Source organism: Pinus tabuliformis, chromosome 5_1 (genome assembly GCF_031772625.1).
Source record: "Pinus tabuliformis cultivar Carrire ecotype Pingquan chromosome 5_1, CPIR1, whole genome shotgun sequence".
NCBI classification, from domain to species: domain Eukaryota; kingdom Viridiplantae; phylum Streptophyta; class Pinopsida; order Pinales; family Pinaceae; genus Pinus; species Pinus tabuliformis.
The window spans coordinates 305,123,771-305,147,682 of NC_142305.1; the positions used below are offsets into that span (position 1 = coordinate 305,123,771).

At 36.5% G+C, this 23,912-nt stretch overlaps 1 protein-coding gene across 2 annotated transcripts in view; it reads right to left on the reverse strand.

Annotated features, from left to right (window-relative positions):
* Window positions 1–8,293: 8,293 nt before the first annotated feature.
* The window catches only part of LOC149164583 (chaperone protein dnaJ 72-like), a 112,218-nt gene continuing 96,599 nt past the window's right edge, over window positions 8,294–23,912 (reverse strand). The window contains exons 2-3 of one of the 2 annotated variants that reach the window (XM_089432108.1): window positions 16,091–16,160; window positions 8,294–8,523 (exon numbers count right to left, since the gene is read on the reverse strand). In XM_089432108.1, coding sequence (XP_089288234.1) covers window positions 8,362–8,523; window positions 16,091–16,160 — 232 coding nt within the window. In that variant the 3' untranslated portion in view covers window positions 8,294–8,361. Of the gene's footprint in view, window positions 8,524–13,146; window positions 13,259–16,090; window positions 16,161–23,912 lie in introns of those variants that run through there. The other variant, XM_089432109.1, reaches the window with a different exon arrangement.

Here is a 23,912-nt window from a genome sequence, read left to right on the forward strand (position 1 = left end):
AGGGAGTTGTACCCTCACCTCTTTAACAGGTAGTTGAAGGTTTTTGGGTAATTTCGACCTTCTGAAGCCATTGGTGCAGGTCTTACAGCCATCAGAGGTCATTTGCATACGTTTTGGAGCCGTGAAAGTTCTAGGAGCCACCAAGGGCCAGTATTGGGAAGAGTGTACAGGGTTGCAGGTATCCATTGGAGGTGATCCAATAGTCAATCCTGAAGGATTCAAGTGTTCTGAATCCATTTCTACCATCTATTTCTCCTGTAGATGCTTCTATTCAGCTGTATTTTCAATTTGAGCATTTAATAAAAACAAGGACAAGCCCATTTGGAGGCTTTGGACCCAGCAGACGTAGCCCTGGAGGGGGTGAACTGCTTTATCAACTTCTTTTGCATATGTGGTTGATTTATTTTGCAGAAAAAATTCATTTTTATGTGTTAAACAGTAAAAGGAAATAATTTTTCTATGCTTAGATGGGTCATAAACAGCTACAAAGTTCAGTGTTTCCTTTCTGCAAGACATGGAAGTTTTTTTAAACATGTTTATTTCTGAATTGAATACCTTGCAAACAAATTTCAAGTAGTTTCAAATTCAGATCACTCTCTCTCTCATATTCTTGGAGACTTAGAATTTTCTTGGAGCACCCTTGGAGGGTGTGGCATACTTGGATTTTGGAGCAAGAAGGCAAAGGAAGAACAAGAAAGCGCAATAGGACATCAGGACTAGCAACTACAGAGGGATTTTTTTATAGTTACCGAGTTGCGTGTATGTTTTCTTCACTAGTTTTGGCATATGCATGTGGCTTGTTGGTTGTGATCTGTCATTGGCATGGAGGATGGTTGGGATTGATAATGGATTGCCTAGCCTTGCCATTTCCTGGATAACCATGGAGAGTGTGGGTTTATTTTCATTGTTCTGTTTGGTTGGTTCTCATGTTTCCTTAACTTGGTTTGAGTTATTAGTCCTAGAGCCTTGGTTGGACAAACACTCTGGAGCCCTGTAACAACTTGGGTTGAGTTACTAGTCCCATAGCCTTGGTTGGACAAACACTCTGGATCCCTTGGTGGGTTGAGTTACTAGTCCCATAGCCTTGGTTGGACAAACACTCTGGATCCCTTGGTGGGTTGAGTTACTAGTCCTGGAGCCTTGGTTGGACAAACACTCTGGAGCTCGGTAAAAATTGTGGGTTGAGTTACTAGTCCTAGAGCCTTGGTTGGACAAACGCTCTGGAGCCTTGGAAGGCTTGGATAGAGACCGATCTGATGATGTTTTTGTGATGTTCGACCGTGAGGTGGAATAATTGTTTGATGGGTTGAGGTGGATGGCCTCTGAAAGCCCTGGATGGTTTTGATTGATGTGTTTTATGAGATCCCACATTCATGCTTGGAATATGGCACGGGGGTGAATGGTTGAAGAGATATTTGGCTCAAGCATTCTATGGTCAGGTGGAACGTGGAAGTCTCATCCTGGGTTTGGACTTTGCATCATCAATATGAGGTTATTTCTCCTTGTATTTCTATGAGTATTTTACTGGTTTATATGTGGATCATATGGTTGTGATTTCATCGGTATTTTTGTTGCCATTATGCTAGTTATGAATATGTATTATGACCGTGGCTATGTATGGCTCTCATCATGTTTTTACTTGTATATGAATAAACAATGTATCTATAGTCTAATGGATGAAACTGCAACTAAAGTGACAAGGAAACAATGCCTAATAGCGAATCTCAGATAAGTATGAGACCCCTATGCTCAAATCTGTTATTTACACATGTAGATTGCATATTCATGATATATTTAATGAAATTATTGTCATGGCTAGTAGGGTTCTAGTCAAGGTATTATTCAAGTAATTGCATTAGTATTGTTATTTCAATGTTATCTTACTGTTCTGAAGGTGTCATTCAATTTTGGGCAGTGACCTGGGCTCTGGGCCTGAAAATGTGGCTTAAATCCCAGGGATGCTGGCACAAAACTGAGCAAAATAGTCCCTGGATGCTAGCTTGTAGGCCTGTGAGAGCTTTCATAGGTCCGTAGACGCTGGCATTCCCATAGCATGGGAGAGTCCAGAGGTTAAGAGGTCTAAAACCTCAGTAGGACTCTGGGGCTGGTTGGCAGAAAGGTTGGATTAGTTCCGGAGGGTCCTAATGCTGACGTTGAATGTCTGTATGGTGTGTTTCTATTGGTTCCACTTCCTTAACGTGACCTAGGAGGTAGAACCATATCATAGTGGCCTCTCGTCGCATGTTTACCCCAGATGGTTGGTTGCTTGGGTAAATGTGGGTGGAGGGTGTTACATTAATCACCCCGGGACACTCTAGTATCACATATTACCTAGAATTCGCATAAATATTGATTAATTGGTTTGACAAAAAGGACCCTGAGTTGATTTTTAGGGAGCCAACATAACTAAGGAAAACAAGGATGTCCAATACTTACATCTACGAGTTTCAAAAGACCATAGTCATGGTGACAGATATGTCAGAACATAGATTGGTAATGTATTTTATTAAGGGCTTATCCAAGCCACTACGAGGTTGAGTTAAGGCCCTTAAACCAAATTCATTGTGGGATGCTATCATGAAGACCAAGGATATGGAGGACGCAATTCCCAAAGGTATTTTTATGTCCAAACCACTCCTTCTGTAGAAACAAAATAAGCCTTCATTGAAGGATTGGTTCGAGAAAAATAGGATGGACAATTAGGCCTAAGAGGAATTAAGGAGAAAGAAGCTTTGTTTTAATTGCAACGAGCCTTAGGTACTAGGTAACAAATGCATGGAAAAAGGAAAGGCACTATAGAAGTACTCTCTGACAATGATGAAGGAGAAATAGAATCAACTTTGGACAATGGTCATTGAATTTTAGAGGAGGAGCCACCATCAATGGAAAATAGAGGTGGCACTATATCCAAACTTGCATGTGCTTCCATATATAATACTTTCAGGGTTAGCGGGGTGGTGCAAGGACAACGAGTCACTTTTCTAATTGAAAGTGGGTCAACCAACTATTTTATTGACTTCACCTTGGTAGCCATAAAAAACATCCCTATAAAGGAATTTGAGGGATTTGATGTGGAGGTGGCTACTAGTGTAAGGATGGAATGTACTAGGAAGGTCCCATAACTAGAGCTAAAGATGGAGAACTACTCACTAACATATGATTTCTATGTGGTGGAATTGGCAGAAACCAATCTTGTATTGGGTGTTCAATGGCTTGTCTTTATAAAGGGACATTGGAAGAATTACCAAATTATGGAGATGGAGTTTACCACAATAGATGGCCAAAAATTGTTTTTGAGGGGTATGACTAATGGAAACTCTAGGTTGGTTACAACCAAAAGGATGGAGAGTAATTTTCAACATGGTGACATATCTTGAGTTGCAGAGTACTTGATCACATCATAAAAATATCTAGATAACAACCTACAATATCATGTAGATATTCAGTCATTGTTGAATAAACATGACAAGGTATTTAGAGACATTTCAGCTAGGATACCTCTTTATAGAGTTTTTTATCATACCATTGAGCTTGAAGAGGGGGCCAAACTAGTGATAACAACCCCGTATAGGCACTTCAAAAGGTTTAAGGAGGAAACGAAGAGGCCATGATCAAGGAGTTATTAGAAATGGGGCATAATAGGCCTAGTTCCATTCCATTTTATTCATCCATTATATTGGCTAAGAAGAAATATGGGACCTTGAGAATGTGCATTGACTATTGAGCCTTGAGCAAAAATACAATAAAAAACAGGTACATTATAACTAGGATCAATGAATTGTTAGATGAATTGAATGAGGAAGTTTTTTTTCAAAGATTGATCTTCGATCAAGGTATCATTAGATTGCGTCAACGAGTAGGACATCCCCAAGACCGCTTTCTGGTGTCATTATGGGCACTATGAGTTTTTGGTCATGCTGTTTGGATCAACCATTGCACCTACAAATTTATAGTAATGCATGAAACATATTTTCAATATCTGCTGGTATTTTTTGATGATATTTTGATATATAGTTGGACATGGGAGGACCACTTTCAATATCAAGATGAGGTGTTGGAAATATTGGAGTAGTCACTATATGCCAAAGAATCCAAATGTGAATATGGCATGATGAAGATATTATATCTAGGCCATTTGATCAATTCACAAGGGGTACATGTGCATCAAGAAAAGATCCAATCAATCGTAGATTGGCTAACACTAAACACTCTTACAGAGTTACAAGGATTTCTGGGAATTTGCAACTATTATCGACAATTTGTTAAAGGGTATTGACATTTGGTTGTGCCTCTAACAAATTTGATGAAAAGGGGAGCTTTCAGGTGGACAAAGGAAGCTCAACAGATATTTGACAAGTACAAGGAGGTAATGAGCACTTGCCCAGTTTGGTGCTTCCAGATTTCACTATGCCCTTCGTGCTCGAGTGTGATGCTTCGACACTTTGCCTAGTTTGATGCAAAATAGGCACCTAATTGCATTCAAAATAAAGAAGCTCAGGGAGACAAAGAGTTTATATTCCATTTATGACAAAGAGATGCTCACCATCATGCATGTGTTGGCAAGTTCATATAATATCTAGTAGGTGGTAGGTTTGTGGTTAAGATTGACCACAACATTTTCCAATATTTACTGGAGTAGAAGGACTTGAATAAGAGGAAATATAAGTGGATAAGCAAGATAAAATCTTACGACTTTGAAATCAAATACATGAATGGTAAGAAGAACATTGTTGCAATTTCCCTTTCTAAGAGACCTGCAACATGCTCTTTTATGGAGATTTCAGCTAACTGGAGAGAACACCTATTGGTGGAGTATTCCAAGAATTTTTTTTCTTGCAAACTAATGGATGGGCACATCCATAATCATAGGTACAAGGTGGTGGGTGACATCATCTACTATAAAGATAGGATATATCTAGTCTCGGAGTCCAAGCTCAAGGAAAAGATCCTAAGGGTCATTCATGAGTCACCTCTAGCAAGGCACCCTAGGTATTTTAAAACCTATACATAGATCAAAGAGAGGTTCACTTGGAACAACCTCAAGGATGATGTATCGAGGCATGTAAAGGAGTTGTGACTTGTCAACAAAAAAAGTCAGGGGCTACTCATCTCATATAGGTTTGTTGCATACCTTGCCAATTCCAGAGAAGAAGTGGGAGAATGTGTCCATGCTTTTTATCACAAGCCTTCCTGGGGTACAAGGAAAATATTGCATCTACATAGTGGTCGATCGACTGACCAAATTCACACACTTCTTTATAGTTCCACCAAAATGTAGGGTAAGATAGGTGACGAGCTATTTTTCAGGTAAATAATTAAACTCCATGGATTTCCTAAATACATTGTTAGTAAATGGGATAGTAGATTTCTCAGTGCAATTTACCAGGTGTTCAGGTTAGTTAGAACAAAATAAACACCAAACACTAGCTATCACTTAGATATAAATGGTTAAATAGAGATTGCAAATATGGGTTGAAGGATATATGTGGAACTATGGGTCTGGGCAACAAAACTCTTAGATCAAGTGGCTACTTTTGGGTGAGTACTGTTGCAACACCACCTATCATGTTTCAATTAGCATGATACCATTATGGGAATTATGATTTTTGATCCTTGATTTTTGGATTGGATTTTGGGGATAGTACAACTCCTAGAGCCAAGGATTAGATACAAGAGATCCAGAATATTCTCAAGGCTCTTAAGGAGAACCTATAAGTTGCCCAAAACCAACATAAAATGTATGCATATAAGCACATGATTGAACGCAATTTTGAAGAAGGAAACCTGGTTTTTCTACACTTTGATCCATACATAAAATATTCACTGAAGAAAAGTGAGGTATAAAAATTGAAACCACATTTTCTTGGTCCTTACAAGCTTTTATAGAGAATCGGGGAAGTAGCATATGAGCTCGAGCTACCTAAGGAAAGCATGATTCATAATGCATTTCATGTATCATGGTTAAAAAAGGCCCTGGGATGACATGTTATGACTTCGACGGATTTACCCCCACTAGATGAAGAGGGGAAACTCTAGTGAGAAAGTAGTTTCGGTGGTGAGGCCATCCACCCTAGTTGGTTAAGGTTGGTTTTAGTGGTGAGACTTATCTACCCTAAATAATATAAGGGGAGGACCACTCAAGTTCTCCATAAGGATTCAACAAGGGGGAGGACGAATTTGCTAGAGATAATGGAACTAGAGGGCAACATTAGATTATCTATTGTAATAGTTTTATTATTTTTCTGGGAAGGTCAAATTCATCTTAGGAAGGTCGAATTAGCATGCTAGACTGAGAGGCTAAATTAAATAGTGGCAGGCCAAATTTATATGAGTAGTTGAATATTCTGGGAAAGGCCAAAAATTCTTGTGGAGGTCAATTTTTAATTTGCTAGAGATCGAATAATTTTTGGAGTTGAATTTCTTCCCTATGGGGTTGAATTAATTATAATGTCTGGATATTATATGACGAAACTAGGGTTATTTAAGGAGGCCAAGTTGTATTTGGAGGATCAAATTATTTGGCAACATTTTTTGGGTATTATTTATGGACGTTGAATTATGTTATAGGTTTAATTATTGAAGAGGCCAAGCTAATTTATGAAGAGGTTGGATTCCATTTAGGAAGTTGAATTGATTTTAGGAGGAACCAATCGCGCCATTGTTGAAGCAAGTGTTCAGGTTCCAAGAAATAAGTCTGTATGTAATTTTCACATTTAATCTAATAATATTGGTTGATGTTATTGTAATGATTTTTATCAAGTAAAAATTTATCAATGGTGGTATCTTTAATTTTATTGTGTTTGAAGAAATAATTGCTTGTAAAATGTTTGGTTACTGTTTGAGAGAGTTTTTGCTTTGGTTTGCAAATTAAGTAAGCAAAATTTAGTAGGGAACATTACACTAGACATGTGAAGACTATGATGAAGACTCTAAAAGAGTCAATATTGTGACTCAAGTTAAGTGTTGAAAGAATCAAACTTGACTTCTAGTTTGCTATCAAGCTATGTTATAACAGGGCTAATATGAATAAAATGGATTCTAATCAATTTTTAGTGTATCTTGTTCTATAATAGCATATAGAAATAGATAATGGGAGTGAGAGAGCATAAGAGAGGGGGTTTAGTGTTGGTAGCAACCTACCAAGCCACATGTCTTACATAACTCCACATAAATTGTTTTTTTGTTTGTACTAGCATTATTTCCATTCTAGAAAAAAGGTAGTAGAGTAGCCTCATCTTCCAACTGATTTTTCTTCCATAAGGGTTTTCAAGAACATATATTGTGTTCATTACAGTTAGTGAGTGATCGCAATGTATTGTTCTTTATTTTTTGTAATTTATCTATTACATACATAAGCGAAAAACAATGATTAATAACTCTAGAATCTAAGGAAATTAAGTCTCATAGTATATATTTCAATATATGTTTTTCAAATTTGTTGTGACGAATTATCCAGTGGAATACCCATGACAATTTATGGATCAAGCATAGTTTTCATTTTAATTTAGCCGATTCCTTTTAATACATTAACCTTCCTTAAATGTATTAAATCCAGGAAACAAAATTGTTAGCAAAAAAATTATTTTATACAATTGAAAATGATAGTTCACTAAAGATAATATGAGACTTTGGTGGTCTTTATCCATATGAAGAAATATCACCAAGTCTGAAATCCTTATCCATCCTAGTAGTTTTGTACTATGAAGTAGCTTGATTATTTAAGGCACTTGAATATTTACTATTATAATATCATGTCTTTAAGTATAGCAAGAGGGGTTGTGGAGCAACAAGTCCCTGCCCAAGGGCATGGTAAGAGCAGAAAGGGCATGGCAAGAGCATCAAAGATTGCAAGTGAGATGGCTAAGTATGTGAATAGAGATGAAGAAATGTAAGTGCTATGTCAAGGTCCTTAACTATGGAAGTCATGGAAGTCAAGGATCCTATACTTGTACAAATTTCCTTTAGCCATATTTAATATAAAAAGTTTTAGTTTCATTCCAACGATCAAAACTATCTACAGAATGAAGCAATGGAAAGGCAATAAGTCTCAAGAAAACAACCAAACAACATTCCAACATATTATATCATCAATCATTCATATTATTTTAAGATTTTCACACACTTACAATCAAGGGTTTAGAAGAGAGTCATAAGTGTGCATGCCACTCTCACTCATAAACACATTCTATTGAACCAGAAACATTAGCAGCAGAACAAAATTGAACTTTGGGAAGAGATCGAGTTGATACAATAAACATTGTATGTTAGGTTAAAAAATGATGTTTTTTGGGGAATGAAAAACAAGAGTGAAAAAACACACTATCGTAGGAAAGACCATAGCTTTTCCACAGACCAACCCAGTTAAAATAAATCTCTTGAACTCATCGGCCATTGACTTCTTGATATATTTATGAAAATCAAATTTGTCCTTGTTTGACAGCCAAGGATCCTAGACTTGTGCAAATTTCCAACAACCATCTTTAATATAATAAGTTGCAGCTTCATTCCAACGATCAAAACTATCTGCAGAATGAAGCAATGTAAAGGCAATAAGTCTCAAGAAATCAACTAGACAACATTCCAACATATCATATCATCAATAATTCAGATTAGTTTAATATTTTCAGACACAATAATTTAAGATTTTCACACACTTACAATCAAGGGAACAAAAGAGAGCCATAAGTGTGCATGCCACTCTCACTCATAAACACATTCTATCAAACCAGAAACATTAGCAGCAGAACAAAATCAAACTTTGGGAAGAGATCGAGTTGATGCAATAAACATCGTATGTTAGGTTAAGAAATGATGTTTTCTGGGGAATGAAAAACAAGAGTGAAAAAAACACTATCATAGGAAAGACCATAGCTTTTCCACAGACCAACCTGATTCAAATAACCCTCTTGAACTCATCAACCATTGACTTCTTGATATATTTATGAAAATCAATTTGTCATTCTCTGACAAATGACCCTGTGTAGAGTTCCAACAAAGAAGATTTGCAAGCCTTAATCACATGAATGAAATTGGTGCTTACATAACAAAGATAAGTTAGAAAAGGAAGTTGGAAAGAGGTTCAGGCCATTGCAACAAGTCCAAATCTCAAAAAGGCCACAACCAAAGCATTTCTTCATCCTATAGCAAACCAGCCTGGGGAACCATCATATTACACATTCTACAAGACTCCAAATGGAGTCGGTCCTCCCTAGGAAATTACATTATTGGCATTACCAAAACAAAGAAGGCAAGAAGTGATCAAGTGTTCTCAGATTTGTATGATTAAATCCATGGCCTAGAGGAGCAAGAAGAAGCTACGACAAAATATATATGTTGTCTAGAAAGAGCAGATGGCAAAGGAGTTATTGGGAGATACAAGATAAACACAACTTGCTCCAAGTGCATAATCAATCTCCTTAGAGCTACAATGGGCTTTCAAGCTTTCAATTAGCCAAGTAAGCCATTGGATTTATTTCCTATGTAAAAAACATTGCGGTAAGGTAGGTTAGATTATAACTCTACGACTTCTTATTCTAAGGCTAATTTCTAGTTGGACTAGTCCTTAACTCTTATATATTCAATGCAAAGAACAATTTCTTGCGACTTCTGTTGAACACGCCAAATTATACCTATAATGTCAATCATGTTTTTAGAATAATAAATAACGTGGATCCACCTTGAGCATTGTAGCCAAATATTTTTATTCTTATTTTATTTTATTTTCGAATATTTTGATATAAGTCTAGCCTATATGTATCTAACTTACCATCACTAAATTTAAGAAAATAAAAAATAAATGTCCTCCATTTATAAAATGGTATGATATTTTAAGAAAATAAAAAATAAATGTCCTCCATTTATAAAATGGTATGATATTTTTTTATTAGATTTAGTTAAAATCATTTTTATTAAAGAGTTCCTCAAAATCCATGAGTTTTGTTATTTTCAATTGAGTGAACCAGTGCGATAAAGTATAATTGAAGTTTTATTAACAAAAACGTTTTTTTTTTTTTAACAAAAACATTTTTGAAAAAATAAATTATATAGTTTCTAATGAATACAAAGTCTATTTCTCACTAATAATGATATTTTATAAATATGTTTTATCAAGTGATAAATGAATTATATTCCAATTTTTATATTTTCTAATTTAATTATATTATAAATGGTTTAAAACTTATTATTATTTTGTTTTATTTAATTAATATATAAAAATGTACATATATTTTAATAAATAAATAAAGAATAAAATAATAATTAGACTTTGGTATAAACTATGGGACAATACCATAATTTGTTAATAGCACATGCTCCAAAATCCTTAATGCGTGTTCATTAAGGGATGTTTTTTTAATTAATCAATTTAATCAAAAAGGAAGAAATGACTTAAATACTTTTAAAATAATTCTCTCTCTCATTTGCCATCCAACGCTATGAATATTATAGAATATTTTGTGAAGGTTAAATCACTACTATCTACTTAATAATTATTGATAGTTAAATTAAAATTATGGAATCCCTATGTTACTACCATGATCATATAAACAAAATAGTTGGTAAATGCATATAGTCATCAATTTATGATAAACATCAAAATATTTACTTCATTCTTAACCATGGAGATTCATGCCCACTTTACCATATTTACAGATAGGCTTTGTTACAATATCATTGACCAATATTATGACTTGTCAATACCACAAGCTTAAGAGACGTATAACTCATTTCATATGACACTTGTCCAAATGACATTTCTTTAATTAATTAAATTAAAAAGGAAAAAATGCCATAACTATTTGGAAATAAATCTTAAATTTTTTATTTTACATATTAAATATCTAAATTGTTTAATTGTTAAATTTTCCTACAAAATATGGGGGAAATGATACCATAAAATGACCATTTCATTTATTAGTCAAATTAGACCAAATTAGTTGCCACGGACTAGCTGAATTTTGTTAGCGTGTATTTTACAAAGTGAATTGACTATATATACCATAGCAGTTTGGCGATTTCTGTGGTGCAATATTTGGGATTGAGAGATCAGAAATTCCACGATCTTCATTTTTAAGTCTACGTTTCGAGTCTAGAACAAGACTCATCTTCAGTTCTGAATCTCGGCAAGATTCAATTCTGAAGAAGAGTCATGTTCTAGACTCGAACCTTAGACTTAAAAATGAAGACTCTGGAATTTCCAATCTCTCAATCCCATATATATATCATCTATAGCATTTGTAGTCTTTGTTCAAATGTGGGGGCTGATTTATACCTTTCAAAGTTCAATAATTAAACTAACCAGCAGGGGACGCTAGCTATGTGGCCTTGTTTATATTATTTATTACTACATGCATCTTGATGACCTCTTCTTTTAAGGAAATTCAAAATACTACCTAAATTTAGCCCCAAACATTAAATAAATTAAACGGTTTGATCCTTATCATAGGTTGCCACCACCTATTCCACACTTTGAACTTTGGCTCTCATTGTTGTTATATATCCTCTACTTCATGAAAACAATCATCACATCAAAACAAAAACTGCCTATTCCATAATTATATATCCTCTACTTCATGAAAACAATCATGACATCAAAACAAAAATTGCCTATTCCATTTTATTCCATGTAACTTAAAATGTTGTATCTCAATTTTACAAAGAAGGCTGGACTTTGCTAAGTGCTGCAACTTTGTTTTTGTTAATAGTGAAAGATGCACATTGCCAAGTGCTGCAATCTTTGTTTTTGTTAATAGTGCACCTAACAGTTAAAGAGATAAATAGTAAAATCCCCTTTTATAATGTTGTGTTTCTATTTACTGCGAGCGCTGGACATTGCTGACTATTACATTCTTTGTTTTTGTCAAAATTGCTTAAAGAGATAACTAGTACAATACCCTTTGTGGCACTATTTCTTTGGTGCCTTGTTATTTAGTATTTATATACGAAACAAAAGACATCGATGAAAACATATCAAATGGAGCTAAAAAAAATGTCCAAATACCATTGGGATCAAGACTAAATTATTAGCATGAGTTCTCATGATTACTGTTTTATTTATATTGGAATTTAATCGCAAGTTTCATGATCAACTGCCAATAACTCTCCACAAGCAAAAGAGAGAACGGACATCAAGAATGTACAGAAAATATTGAAAAAAAACCCTAAAGAACGCACTATATCATTAAAGCATAATACATCAGATATAGATCAATGTTGAGAGAAAGGAAATTGAGAGGACTCCAAACCAATACATCACAAATAACTAAACGAGACCTCTATTTATACTATTTGGTCCCCTTATTTGTTACAATAACCTCCCTTGAATTAAGCCACACAGGTATGGTTAATGCCCATTCAAACAGTCCCATTAACACGCAACCCACTAAGTCGGGTTTGCACATGCCTTTATATGAAAATATCTCTACATTTTACCATAGCCAGAAAAATCAAACGACTTCATATCAATACAATCATACATATTCTCTGATCATTTCCACAAGTTATTTCGTCGTTCACAGTAGATTATTGTCCATCATTCAGATCTATTTACAATATTACTCACTGGATTCATATTAAGAATTCAAATTCTCTTTGAATGTGGCAATTGCCTTATAAGCTATGTTTTTGTTGTAAGGCCATAGTTGAGACTGTCGTTATATGACAGCACAACATGAAGGCTAGCTAGCTAATTGTTATAATACCGCAAGAAGATATATTTCAGTGAAACCAAGCTATTGAAAATATTTATTTATGCCCAAGATGTCCCCTTGAACAGCTTGCATACAGAACCTGCACTACTTTAGCGTTGCAAAACCATCAGTAGAGATAGTTAACTTATTTAACTTCTGAAAAATTGCAGTCGACAAACTATAGCTACAAATCTGCCTGTATTATTGAATCCCTGAAACAAGTGATAATAGAGTTATCTACCAGTTGTCACTTGACAAAACTGGAAAATACCTTCCTTTCAGATGTGGACTTGAAATGTTCACCATAAGTTTTCTGGCAGACACCGCACTCTTACACAATAATTTCAGAACTAATATTTGATGCTTGGTCAAATCCATAGTGACAAGAAAAGAAGATCCATGCGTCTGATACTGCAATAAACTTTCTTGAAATTTGCCTTGCTTTTAATTAAATTTTACCTTGTGGCTAGCTTTAGTACCTAAACATTCTCTGAATCCATTGCTTCTTGTGTCCTGGGTAAACTTTCTTTCTTTGTCTTATTTAAAACATCCATAGTCTCTTCGAAAGATCTCTACATTCAAAAGACAAGTAGTGAGTGTTGAAAAATGTGTAACTAGGTTCGGTCTTCATAAATATGAAATGTAATTTTGATTCTTGTGTATGTAAAATGAAAGAAAAATTATTATTATTATTTTTGGAGCATGGGTTTCATGCTCAAGGTCTTTTATTTTAGAGGTCGAGCACCCATTGAATGCTTCTAGGGTTTGTCCTAGGGCAAGAAGTCAAAGGAGTCACTGTCATCAGTTGAAGACCCCATCGAGCACATTGTAACTTGTAAAGAAAATTATTTTGTCATTAAAAGTGTCAAAATACCCTTCAAGACCAAGTCGGCCTGGTAGCTAAAAAGTCGACCTAAATTGAGGAGCTTCGTCCACCTTAAGAAGCCTATATAAAGGAGGGAACTCGACCTCCTTGGGATACATTCATCACTCACTCATTCAAGCGAAGGAGAAAGAGCAAGAAGGTAGCAAAGAAGGAAGAGGACAAAGAAAACTTGTTTGTGCTATTTCTCTCTCACACATGCGAAGGAAGGCTAGGGTTTCTACTGTTGGTCTAGGGTTTTTCTTCTGCAGGTTCGATCTTGAAGAAGGAAGAGAAAGAAGGTCAACAAAGGTCACTTTAGGTCATCCTCAAGCACCAGAAGAAGGAGAAAGTCAAGCAAAGATCTGAAGAAGTCCTGGGAGCCCAAAATAAGCTCACATGTGTGGCAACAGCTGCTGCTGGGAAGGCTGAAAATTTCAGACCTGCAGTAGAGGCTGAAATTATAAAGTTGGGGGTAGAAGTTGTGCCACTGGAAGAGATTTGACAAGGTTTGACTTGGATAAAGGAAGCACATCATCTAGAAAGGTTGGACTTGGTCTTGGAGGGTATTGGTCTTGGTCAAGAGGTCTTGGAATTCATCAATTGAAAAATATATAAGAGGAGATTTGTGGGTTTTCCTCTCAAGTGGAGAGGTTTTGGCCCTGGCTTGTAGCTTACATTTTGTGTTCTTGTTCTTTTTGTTTTGGTAGTTGATTGATGATATACAAACATAATAATAAGTAAAGAAGCTAATAAATAAGAAAAAGTAAAAAGAGATCACAAGCAGTTATCAAGAAAAGAAAAATCACTCTAATCTTTTCCCTGTAGATTTCTCAAACAGTGAGGGATACCAACTTCCATCTCTTTACATCAAGGGAAGTATCTGTGACAATTCCATAACAAAGCTATAGCCATTCCAATAACACAGGACAGGAAAAAAGCAGTCACATATTGACCAATATTGTAAACAGTCATATCTTATTAGTGCATACAAGTTTATATTCCAGCATGCCTATGTTGGGATGACAATATCCCACATTTTAAAATCACCATGACAAATCCTTCATGGTGACAGTGTGTGGACTTAATGTTGCTTGAACTTTTTAGAGATAAACTGCTATGCTTTCTGGACTTTTTGGCTTTCTTATAGGCTCAGAGTGTTTGCTTGGTTTATATATCAGGGGCTCCCCTCCAAAGCTAGGTTGGCCAAGAGTGGGCTCTCTGATGGTCTTTGCCCAATTCACCAACACCCAGAGACAGTAAAGCATATGTTCTGGGATTGTCAATTTGCCAAGAAAGCATAGCAGAATATCCAGGACAAGTAGTCAGCTATTCTTCAGGGAAGGGTCCATTGGAGGGCGGCTCTGCTGGGTGATTGCAGTTATTTCATGCATACATCCTTTGTTGGTATTCAGCATTTCCTGCAGACGTCAGTGCTTTTTACTCTGTGGAAAGATCCAATGTAGATCTATTTTTTACCATGAGGTCAGTTCTTTGTCTAGTTTTTGTTCCATGTGGAGGGATTAGGTACATATGACATTGCTGGCCAAAGGGGCCTTGCTAATAAAGGACATCAAAGTCCCAGATGCAAGTGTACTCTGATTTTATTTCAGCTCAAGTATTTTTTATGAAGAGAATATAAGTTCCATTGCATATAAGGATACCCTTCTACCTTTTGGTTTTGCTGATGTAAATATTTTTCTGTTTATGTAAAGATTTATCTTTCCAAAAAATAAAGGTGCAACAGCGGCTGTAAAACAGCATTAGAGCACTACAAAGAGAAAGCACGAGAGTGTTAGAGAAAATGAGCCATAGCCATAACCATAAGTGCACCAACAAGAGATTCAAACCATAAATAAAGCATTATAACAGGTAAAGAAGCACAATATGGAGAAGGTGCCCTTAGGCTTAAGACAATGAATGAAAAATAGAGATGGGGAGTTGTGTATTTATACACCATCCATGAGGTAGGGCACAAGTCCCAAGGATGTTTAACTAGGTCAACCTTAGCCTAGAATAGCCAAAAAATACAATATAATAGTGTGACACAAAGGTAGGCATTTGGCCATAACAATACAATCATATCAGCTCATGGCCTCTAATGGAATTAAACCCAGACGTTTAACACTTGGGGCCTTCCCCATCTACTTCTAGTCCTGTAGGGTCAGTTAGCAATATAGTGAAAAAAGGATTTTCGCTTGACATCATTGGGAAGGAAATCTTCTAGCCACCAAACAATCTAGGGAAAAATGAAAGAAGATCAGGTAAAAAGACATAAGACTGATTACATTCTTAGGTCTTGTTTTGTTGTAATCTGCCAAACAGGTATCGCTGGAGCCTGATTTACGTAGCCTTATTTCTATTAGTAGAAAATCAGACCTGTTATTTTATAAAAAGGGAATATATGCAACAATGTAAGCACATTACATAATCTATCTAGGAAAACGTTGAAAAACATGTCACATTGTTGTTGCTTATAAATAAATTGCATTAAAGTAATGGTGCCTTGATGTTTCAAGCTTAAGATCATCAAATTACATACTCCTTTGTTATTTTTTTGCCATATTGCTTTACCAGTGGCATCGGCAACAAAGAGACCCCCCGCGAGAACCCTAAAAAATGAAATCAAAGAGGATGTTAGATTTAATTTAAACATTGTTTGATGAGGATAAGCTTTTCTATAATTATTCTATGAGAAAGATTGAACTAATATCTTCAACTAAACTGGTATCTAAAATAAGAAATCAAGGATATTATGCAAAATATTCCATGAATCTATTCCATTCAATTTACACTCATTGATAGTTGAAAGAAAAAAGATCGAAAGCATAGAAGTACCAGTTATACATTATCTCCCATTTTCGCCAACTTACAAAAGAGGCATGACAATGATCACAACAAAACTGTGGCATTTTTACTTCCCTTATATCTTGACACAATCTTAAGTCTATGTCCTCACAACTTAATTTATATTAGATCTCCAAACTTTAAAATCCATAGTTAATATCCTTATTTGAGATAAAGTCCATAAGTTTTCAGCATCTGACCCATGAATTCTCTTTCCTCCCTTAGAGGATTGAATAGCTTATGCTTCTTCACATGTCAAAGAAGTGAAATGCCTCCTCCAATAGATGAATCTTCATATCCTACAACATTGAAATATGTCAATCTGATATGTATAACCATGTATAGGCCAATTAAAGTATATACAAGAGCTGGTCGGATCATAGTTTTAAAACTTGTCCCAGTCCGACTCGGAACTAGTCAATCTAGCCAAGCTGATAAGCCACGGGGTCAACTCTGAGATCAACTCAGACCCAAGGGGTGGTTTGGTATCTGTTCCCCAGCCATATATATGGCCCATGGGTAACCACAAGAGAAAAAATTTCTTCTATGATGCCGATTTCCAGCCAGCAGTCGCACTTCTCCACACTAGATATAATTGATGATACCTCCAATGCATGTCTTAGCTCTCACTTGTTGGAAAATGTAACTAGGTTCGGTCTTCATAATTATCATGGTACTTATGTCATTATATATTTCATGTAAAAAGCAAAAGAAGAAAAAGAATTTTTATTTTTCAAGCATGGGTTCATGCTCAAGTCAAATTGTTATTTAGGTCAAGCATGGTCTTCATGCTTCTAGGGTTTATTGAGTCAAAAGAATATTTGTCATGAGTCAAATTATTGTACTTGAGTCAAGTCCTATTTGGACTTTTGAAAGAAAATGGAAAAATAATTTTATTTGAGTAAAAATTGTCAATTTTGTCCCCACAAGACCAAGTCGGCCCTGAAAGGGACCCATTCGACCTCCTAGATGTGTGTACATATACAGTGCAGTTCGACCTCATTTGAAGACCATCAAGCAAGTTCGATTTCTGTGCCAAGAAGTGAGAGAAAAACCAGTGAAATACAAGAGAAGAAGAGCTAAAGTCAAAGGAGAGAGAGTGAGGATCAAAGGAGGAATAAATTTGCCACATGTGAAGATTCTGTTCTAATTTCTGTCACACATGCGAAGGTACAGATCTGCTGCAGGGCCCAAAATATTTCAGAAGTACTGCAGGTCTGAGAATCTGTTGCAGGGGCCAAAAATCAGAACTCTGGCCAGATTTGAAAGGCTTTGGCTATTGTTGACTTGAGTTGACTTTGACTAGTTGGAAGAGTTTGGATGGAGGACCTACTTGGGTCTTGTGGGAGGTCTTGGTCTTGGATATCTCACTTTGATCTGATCCTATAAGAAGAGAAGAGTTGACTGGGTTTTCCCCCTTGTGGGGTTTTGCTATGGCTTGGAGCCTATATCTTGTGTTCATTGTATTTTTGTCATCTTCATGGTATGGTTTTGGAAATTGTTTGATGAAAAGAACATAATGAAAATAATAAGAAACCAGCATATATTCACAAGCAATTATCAAGTAAAGAGAAATCAACCCTAACTGCTGCCCTCGTGATTTCTCAACATCACTCAAGTGATATTTTTCTGGTGCCATATACTTAAGCGTACATTATTTCCACTCTTCATAATGAGTGTATTTTCATATATAGGGGCCATTCCAGTGATCATTGCGAGATTTGTTGGATGAATCAAGACACTCTTTATTTGTGTTGTTTATGTTGTTTTTAGTGAAACCGTAGGTCATCACCCTCTTCTAGCAAAGTGTGACATCTCTTCAGGTTGGTTGTACTTTTAGCAAGTGCTTGAAAGGGGTTATTGTGTTTATATCCATACCATGCATAACATTTTCCATCTTTCCCTCGTATTCGTATTCATGGTCGAATTGTATGTTGAAAAATGTGTAACTAGGTTTGGTCTTCATAAATATGTATTATGAAATATATTTTTTTATTCTTGCAAATTGTAAAATGAAAGAAAATTATTATTATTATTTTTGGAGCATGGGTTTCATGCTCAAGGTCTATTTTGTAGGTCAAGCGCCCATTGAGTGCTTCTAGGGTTTGTCCTAGGTCAAGAAGTCAAAAGAGTCATTCTCATAAGTTGAAGACTCCTTCGGGCACATTGTAACTTGTAAAGAAAATTATTCGTCCTTAAAAGTGTCAAAATACCCTTCAAGATAAGTCGGCCTAAAATGAGGAGCCACGTCCACCTTGAGGAGCCTATATAAAGGAAGAAACTTGACCTCCTTGAAGCACATTCACCTCTCACTCGTTCAAGCAAAGGAAGAGAAAGAAGAAGTGCTAATTTTAGTTAACATGTTATTTGCTTAGGTCAATTACTTCAATGTTCCACATTAGCCCAATTTTCATTTCCATTTGTTTTCATTAGAAATCACATAAACCATTATAACATTGATAGTAATTGAAGAAAAAACATAAAAACATATGCAGAGGACAAGCCAAGACAAGAGAACACAGAAATTGGCTCAAGCCAGGGAAAAACCCCAAGATGGGGAAAACCCTTGAACAATTCTTCTTCTTATTAATATTAAGTGTTCAACAGAAAAAGAGAGAGAGAGAGTACAATCAAAGTCAAAACTGACTTGCCAAACATGATGACTCGTACCACTGTCCAAATGCCAAAGGAACTGCCCAGTCAAGTATGCAATTCAGCCTTCAAATAGTAGCAGACAAATTTTTCCCTAACATGTGGTCAGCAATAGTCAAAGCAACTACAAAATAATATCCTAAAGGAGTTTGGTCCTGAATCAAATAATGCAGCCTCCTTTGCTGAATATAATGAGCCCAAAACAGTCCAAGAATGAGCAGTCAAACCAGGTCAATGAGATAAGGAACTTTGCAGTCAAATGTCTACAATTAGGACTTGTAGTTATAGAGCCTAGATTTGGTCTCAATAGCTGCGATCCTCCTTCCTAGGCAAGTTGCTTCAATCTGCTACTGCCTAGCCTCCTAGGCCTATAAACTGCCCCATGTCTTTCTCTGTTTAAGCTCCTCAGACCTGTGGCTCCCTGCTGTAAGTTCTTGCCCATCAAACAAGAGGAGTAAGGCCTATGACCTAGCTAAAAGTACCCTACACAAGTGCAGCCTGCTGTAGGGAAGGTCTGCCACATAAAACATTCACAAATACACTTCTGAATTAGCCCAGAAATCCTCCTTAAGGATGCAGCCTTCTCCTGCAATGGCCCAGACTTGCATAAGAAACAAAATAACCCAAAACATGCTTCTTCGTCCTCCTTGCTTGGTCTCCTAGGGCTGCGGCCAACTTCAGAGAGAAAATATGTGTTGTGGATGTGTCTAATGAGGATGGAGATCACTTCTATTTATTGAAGATGGAGAGGGTTTCACTTTGTTTAATTTACCCCAAGCCAACCTTAACAAATTACACATATGTGGCTTGCTTTCAAAAATATACTTTTTCTTATCCAAATTTAGTGATCTTTAGGTCAATTTTGGTCCTCTCAAAAAGAGGAATTCAATGCCACAGTTATTTTCTTCAAAGGAGCTTCCCAAAGTGGAATTGGGCACTAGTTGCCAATTTTAACAAGAAGGCAACTAAGAAGGAAGAGGATGAAAAAGACCTGGTTTTTAGCTACTTCTCTCTCACACGTGCGAAGGAAGGCTAGGGTTTTTGCAACAGATCTAGGGTTTTTCCTCTAGAAGTTCGATCTTGAAGAAGGGAAGGCAAGAAGGTCAAGCGAAGGTCTAAGGAAGCCTTGGAAGACCAAAACAAAGCTCACAAGTGTGGTAGCAGCTACTACACGAGAGCCGAAAATTTCAGGTCTATAGTGGAGGCCAAAATTCTGCAGCTGGGGGTCGAAGTTGTGCCACTGGAAGAGAATTGACTGAGTTTGACATGTCCAAGGAAAGCACATCATTCAAAAAGGTTGGACTTGGTCTTGGAGGGTATTGGTATTGGTCTATAGGTCTTGGAATTCATCAATTGAAGAATCTATAAGGAAGAGAAGAGATTTGCGGATTTTCCTCTCAATTGGAGAGGTTTTGGCCCTAGCTTGCAACCTATATTCTGTGTTCTTGTTCTTCTTGTTTTGGTAGTTGTTTGATGACATACAAACATAACAATAAGTAAAGAAAGTTAAAATACATCACACGCAGTGATCAAGGAAAGAGAAATCACTCTTATCATTGCCCTATAGATTTCTCAACATCGTATTAGAGCTAAGGTTGGCTAAGGGCATTATGAAGATCTCTACTACATTAAAGAAGTTCCTCAAGAAGTGTTCAAAGGTAGCAAACCATCTCAAGGAGTGTATCAAGGAATCATGGAATCTTCTATTTACTCCAAAGAAGGAAGTGACCAAGACAAAGGATGAAAGACTCTTCTCAGTGCTCACTAGCACATTTCAAGATGAGAACATTTGGGTGAACGATAGTGGTGCATCAAGCAACTAAAGACATTATCAAAAGGAAAATCTTCTTACTCCATAGAACTTGGAGATAATAAGAGTTATCATGTAAGAGGAATTGGATCAACCTCAATAGAGTTGGAGAATGGAAGCAATATTCATCTCAACAACATCCTATTTGTTCCAGGTTTGCATAAGAACTTACTCTCCATTTCAAGTCTAGAAGATAAAGGTGATAGAGTGGCTTTCATTGATGGAAAAGTTGTAGTATGGAGTAAGAACTCAAGCATAGAAAATGCTAGAGTAATTGGCATTCGTGAAGGAAGACTTTATAGGTTGATATCTCCTCTTGCTCAAGCTTTGGTTCACATTGAAATCAGCCCATGTGAACTTTGGCATAGAAGATTTGGACATCTCCATTTCAAAATCCTTCCAACTCTAAGTTCAATAGTAGATGGAATCCCCGAACTAAAAGAAGATCACGAAGGAGTATGCAAAGGATGTGCATTGGGTAAGAACACCAAGAGACCATTTGGAAGCAGTGCTTCATGATCAAAAGAAATCTTGGATCTTATTCATTCTTATGCTTGTGGTCCTATGACTCCCAAATCACCTGGAGGTCATTTATATTATGTCACATTTATAGATCATTCAAGGAAGACTTGGGTTTACTTAATGAAATCAAAGGATGAAGTATTTGTTGAAGAAAGTGTAACTAGGTTCGGTCTTGATGACATTGTAATTATGATTTTCGTAAACAAGAAAATGAATTCATTATTATTCCTCGTTGCATGGGTTTCATGAGCAAGAGGTTTATTTATTAATAGCTCCCATTGAGAGCCTTAGGATATCAAAGAGTCAATGTCATGCTCTTCTTGAGCCTATGTGTAATGTATACAAGCCTATAGAAAGGTCTAGAAGCCCTCCAAAGACAAGCACAATCCTCTTGAAGAAGGCAACAAGCTAAACAATGTATAACATTGTCATGTTGGCCTGTAAATTAAATATAAATCATGTCGGCTTGCATCAACGAACACACCTCTTCACACTGTCATGTCAGCTCAATATGGAGGAAGAATTACTATATATACCCAACTAGGGTCTGCGCAAAACAGAGATATAGAACTCAGATTTGTCTGAAATTTTCGAATGTCTTATCACGCGATAATTTTCGGATGGGTATAGGGGTCTGCAATCTGCACTACAGGTCGACACAACTTCGGAGTTCTTTGAAACTTCGTAGGCACAGTTACATTCTCGGTGTAAACGCAGTCACTAACATTGTTAGCGCAATTACAGTGTCGGCATACTCTCTAAGCACAGCTACAGTCTCGACATACTAGTGATGAAGAAGATCTAGGTGGTATCTCTGTAACAGTCTCGGCATAGTTATGATGGGAAGGATTTTGGTGATCCAACAGTGACATAATCTGTCTCAGCTTGAATTCTGAATGCAATCATGATCTCAGAATCGCAGTAGTCATGATCTCAGTCATGATCGTGATAAAGATGTAGTTTCAAGATCTTGATCTTGATCTTGGTGCAGCGGTCATATATATATAGACATATCTAAAAGTATAAAGATCTCACTGTTTTGGTGAAGATCTCAGTGAGAAAGCAATTGTGATCTCAGTGAAGGAGCAACAAAGGTCTCGGTAAAGGAGCAGTAATAATCTCAGTCAAGATGCAGCGATGATGGAGCTAGAATGACCTCTGTGGTGCAATAGTAATTACCTCCGTGTAGCTGTAGTGATGATGATAAATTCAACAGTGACAAAGAAGAGGATTGGTGTCTTGGTCTTGGAGTGGCTTAATTAGGTCAAGGGTCATGGTCTTGGTATTCGTCAATTGGAATCTCTATAAGAAGAATTTTGAGCGGGTTTTCCTCTCTAAGAGGGACAGGCTTTTGCCCTGGCAGAAAGGCAACATCTTGTGTTCTTTTCTCTTGTATTTTGGTAACTGTTTGATGAAGTAAGAAATACTCACACTAATGATATCAAGAAAAGATTATGCTAATAAGCAAAAGTTAAAATACCTCATAAATAGTTATCATGCTAAGAAGAATCACATTAACTCTAATTGCCCTAGATTCTTCAACATGGTATCAGAGCTAAGGTGTTGAAGTCAAAGGAAGGGCAGCAAAAAGAGGCATTCAAGGATCAACTTCAAGAAGGGCATCAAAGCAAGTTGAAGGGCTTTGTCAAATTGAAGAATCAATCTACAACAGCAGGGGTTTTTGTCTATATAATCAAGGAGACAGTCTACAAAAACAAGAGCTTTTATATCCATAGTCATCATCAAAAGGCCACCAAGATCCTCATCAAGTTGTCTACAAAGCAAGGTAGCTCAAAGGAACTCAAAATTGAAGAGCACATCATTTGGAACAGTCTTGATCTACACTACAAAAGAAGGTGAAGCATATTAAAGGCAAGAAGGTATTGTCATTATCTTCAAGGCTATAAATCAAGCAAGAATCATCTCCTTGCCCTAGAAGAAGATCATCCGAGGAAGCAACAAATCATCCTCATCAAGAGAAGCAACCTTTTCTATTGAGGAAAGCCTTTCACATTTGAAAGAAGATCATTCAAGAGGAAGCCCTAATGCATCTGCTTCAACCACTTCCTACATGATCAAGGTGAAGATTTTATCTTCACATCTCAAGTAAGTATCTTTTCATTCTATAATCAAGTTTGGTTAAAATGACTTCGTGTTTGCAAGGGGATCTATAAATCGGTTGGGTCATCAAGATTCCTTGCATAAAAAAGGAGGATAGATATAGTCCCCGTAAAAGAAGTCATACGAAATCAGTCCTAGGTCCTCTCATCCCTATATAGCAAGAGAGGTGACATAAAAGAGAGATATGAAATGCTAGAAGATATACTCTCTGAAATACAGTAAAGAAGGCCATATCACTTAGACCTGATTGAAGGTATCAAAGAATGAAGGAATATCTTCATAAGATCTCAATTGGGAGATGAAGATAATCATCGTTGTTCTAACTAGTAGGCAAGGTAACGCAGAGGCTGCAAGAGTGATGCAGAAGGCCAAAGAGGCTGCGCAGAGTCTCAGCGGGCTAACGCAGAGGGTT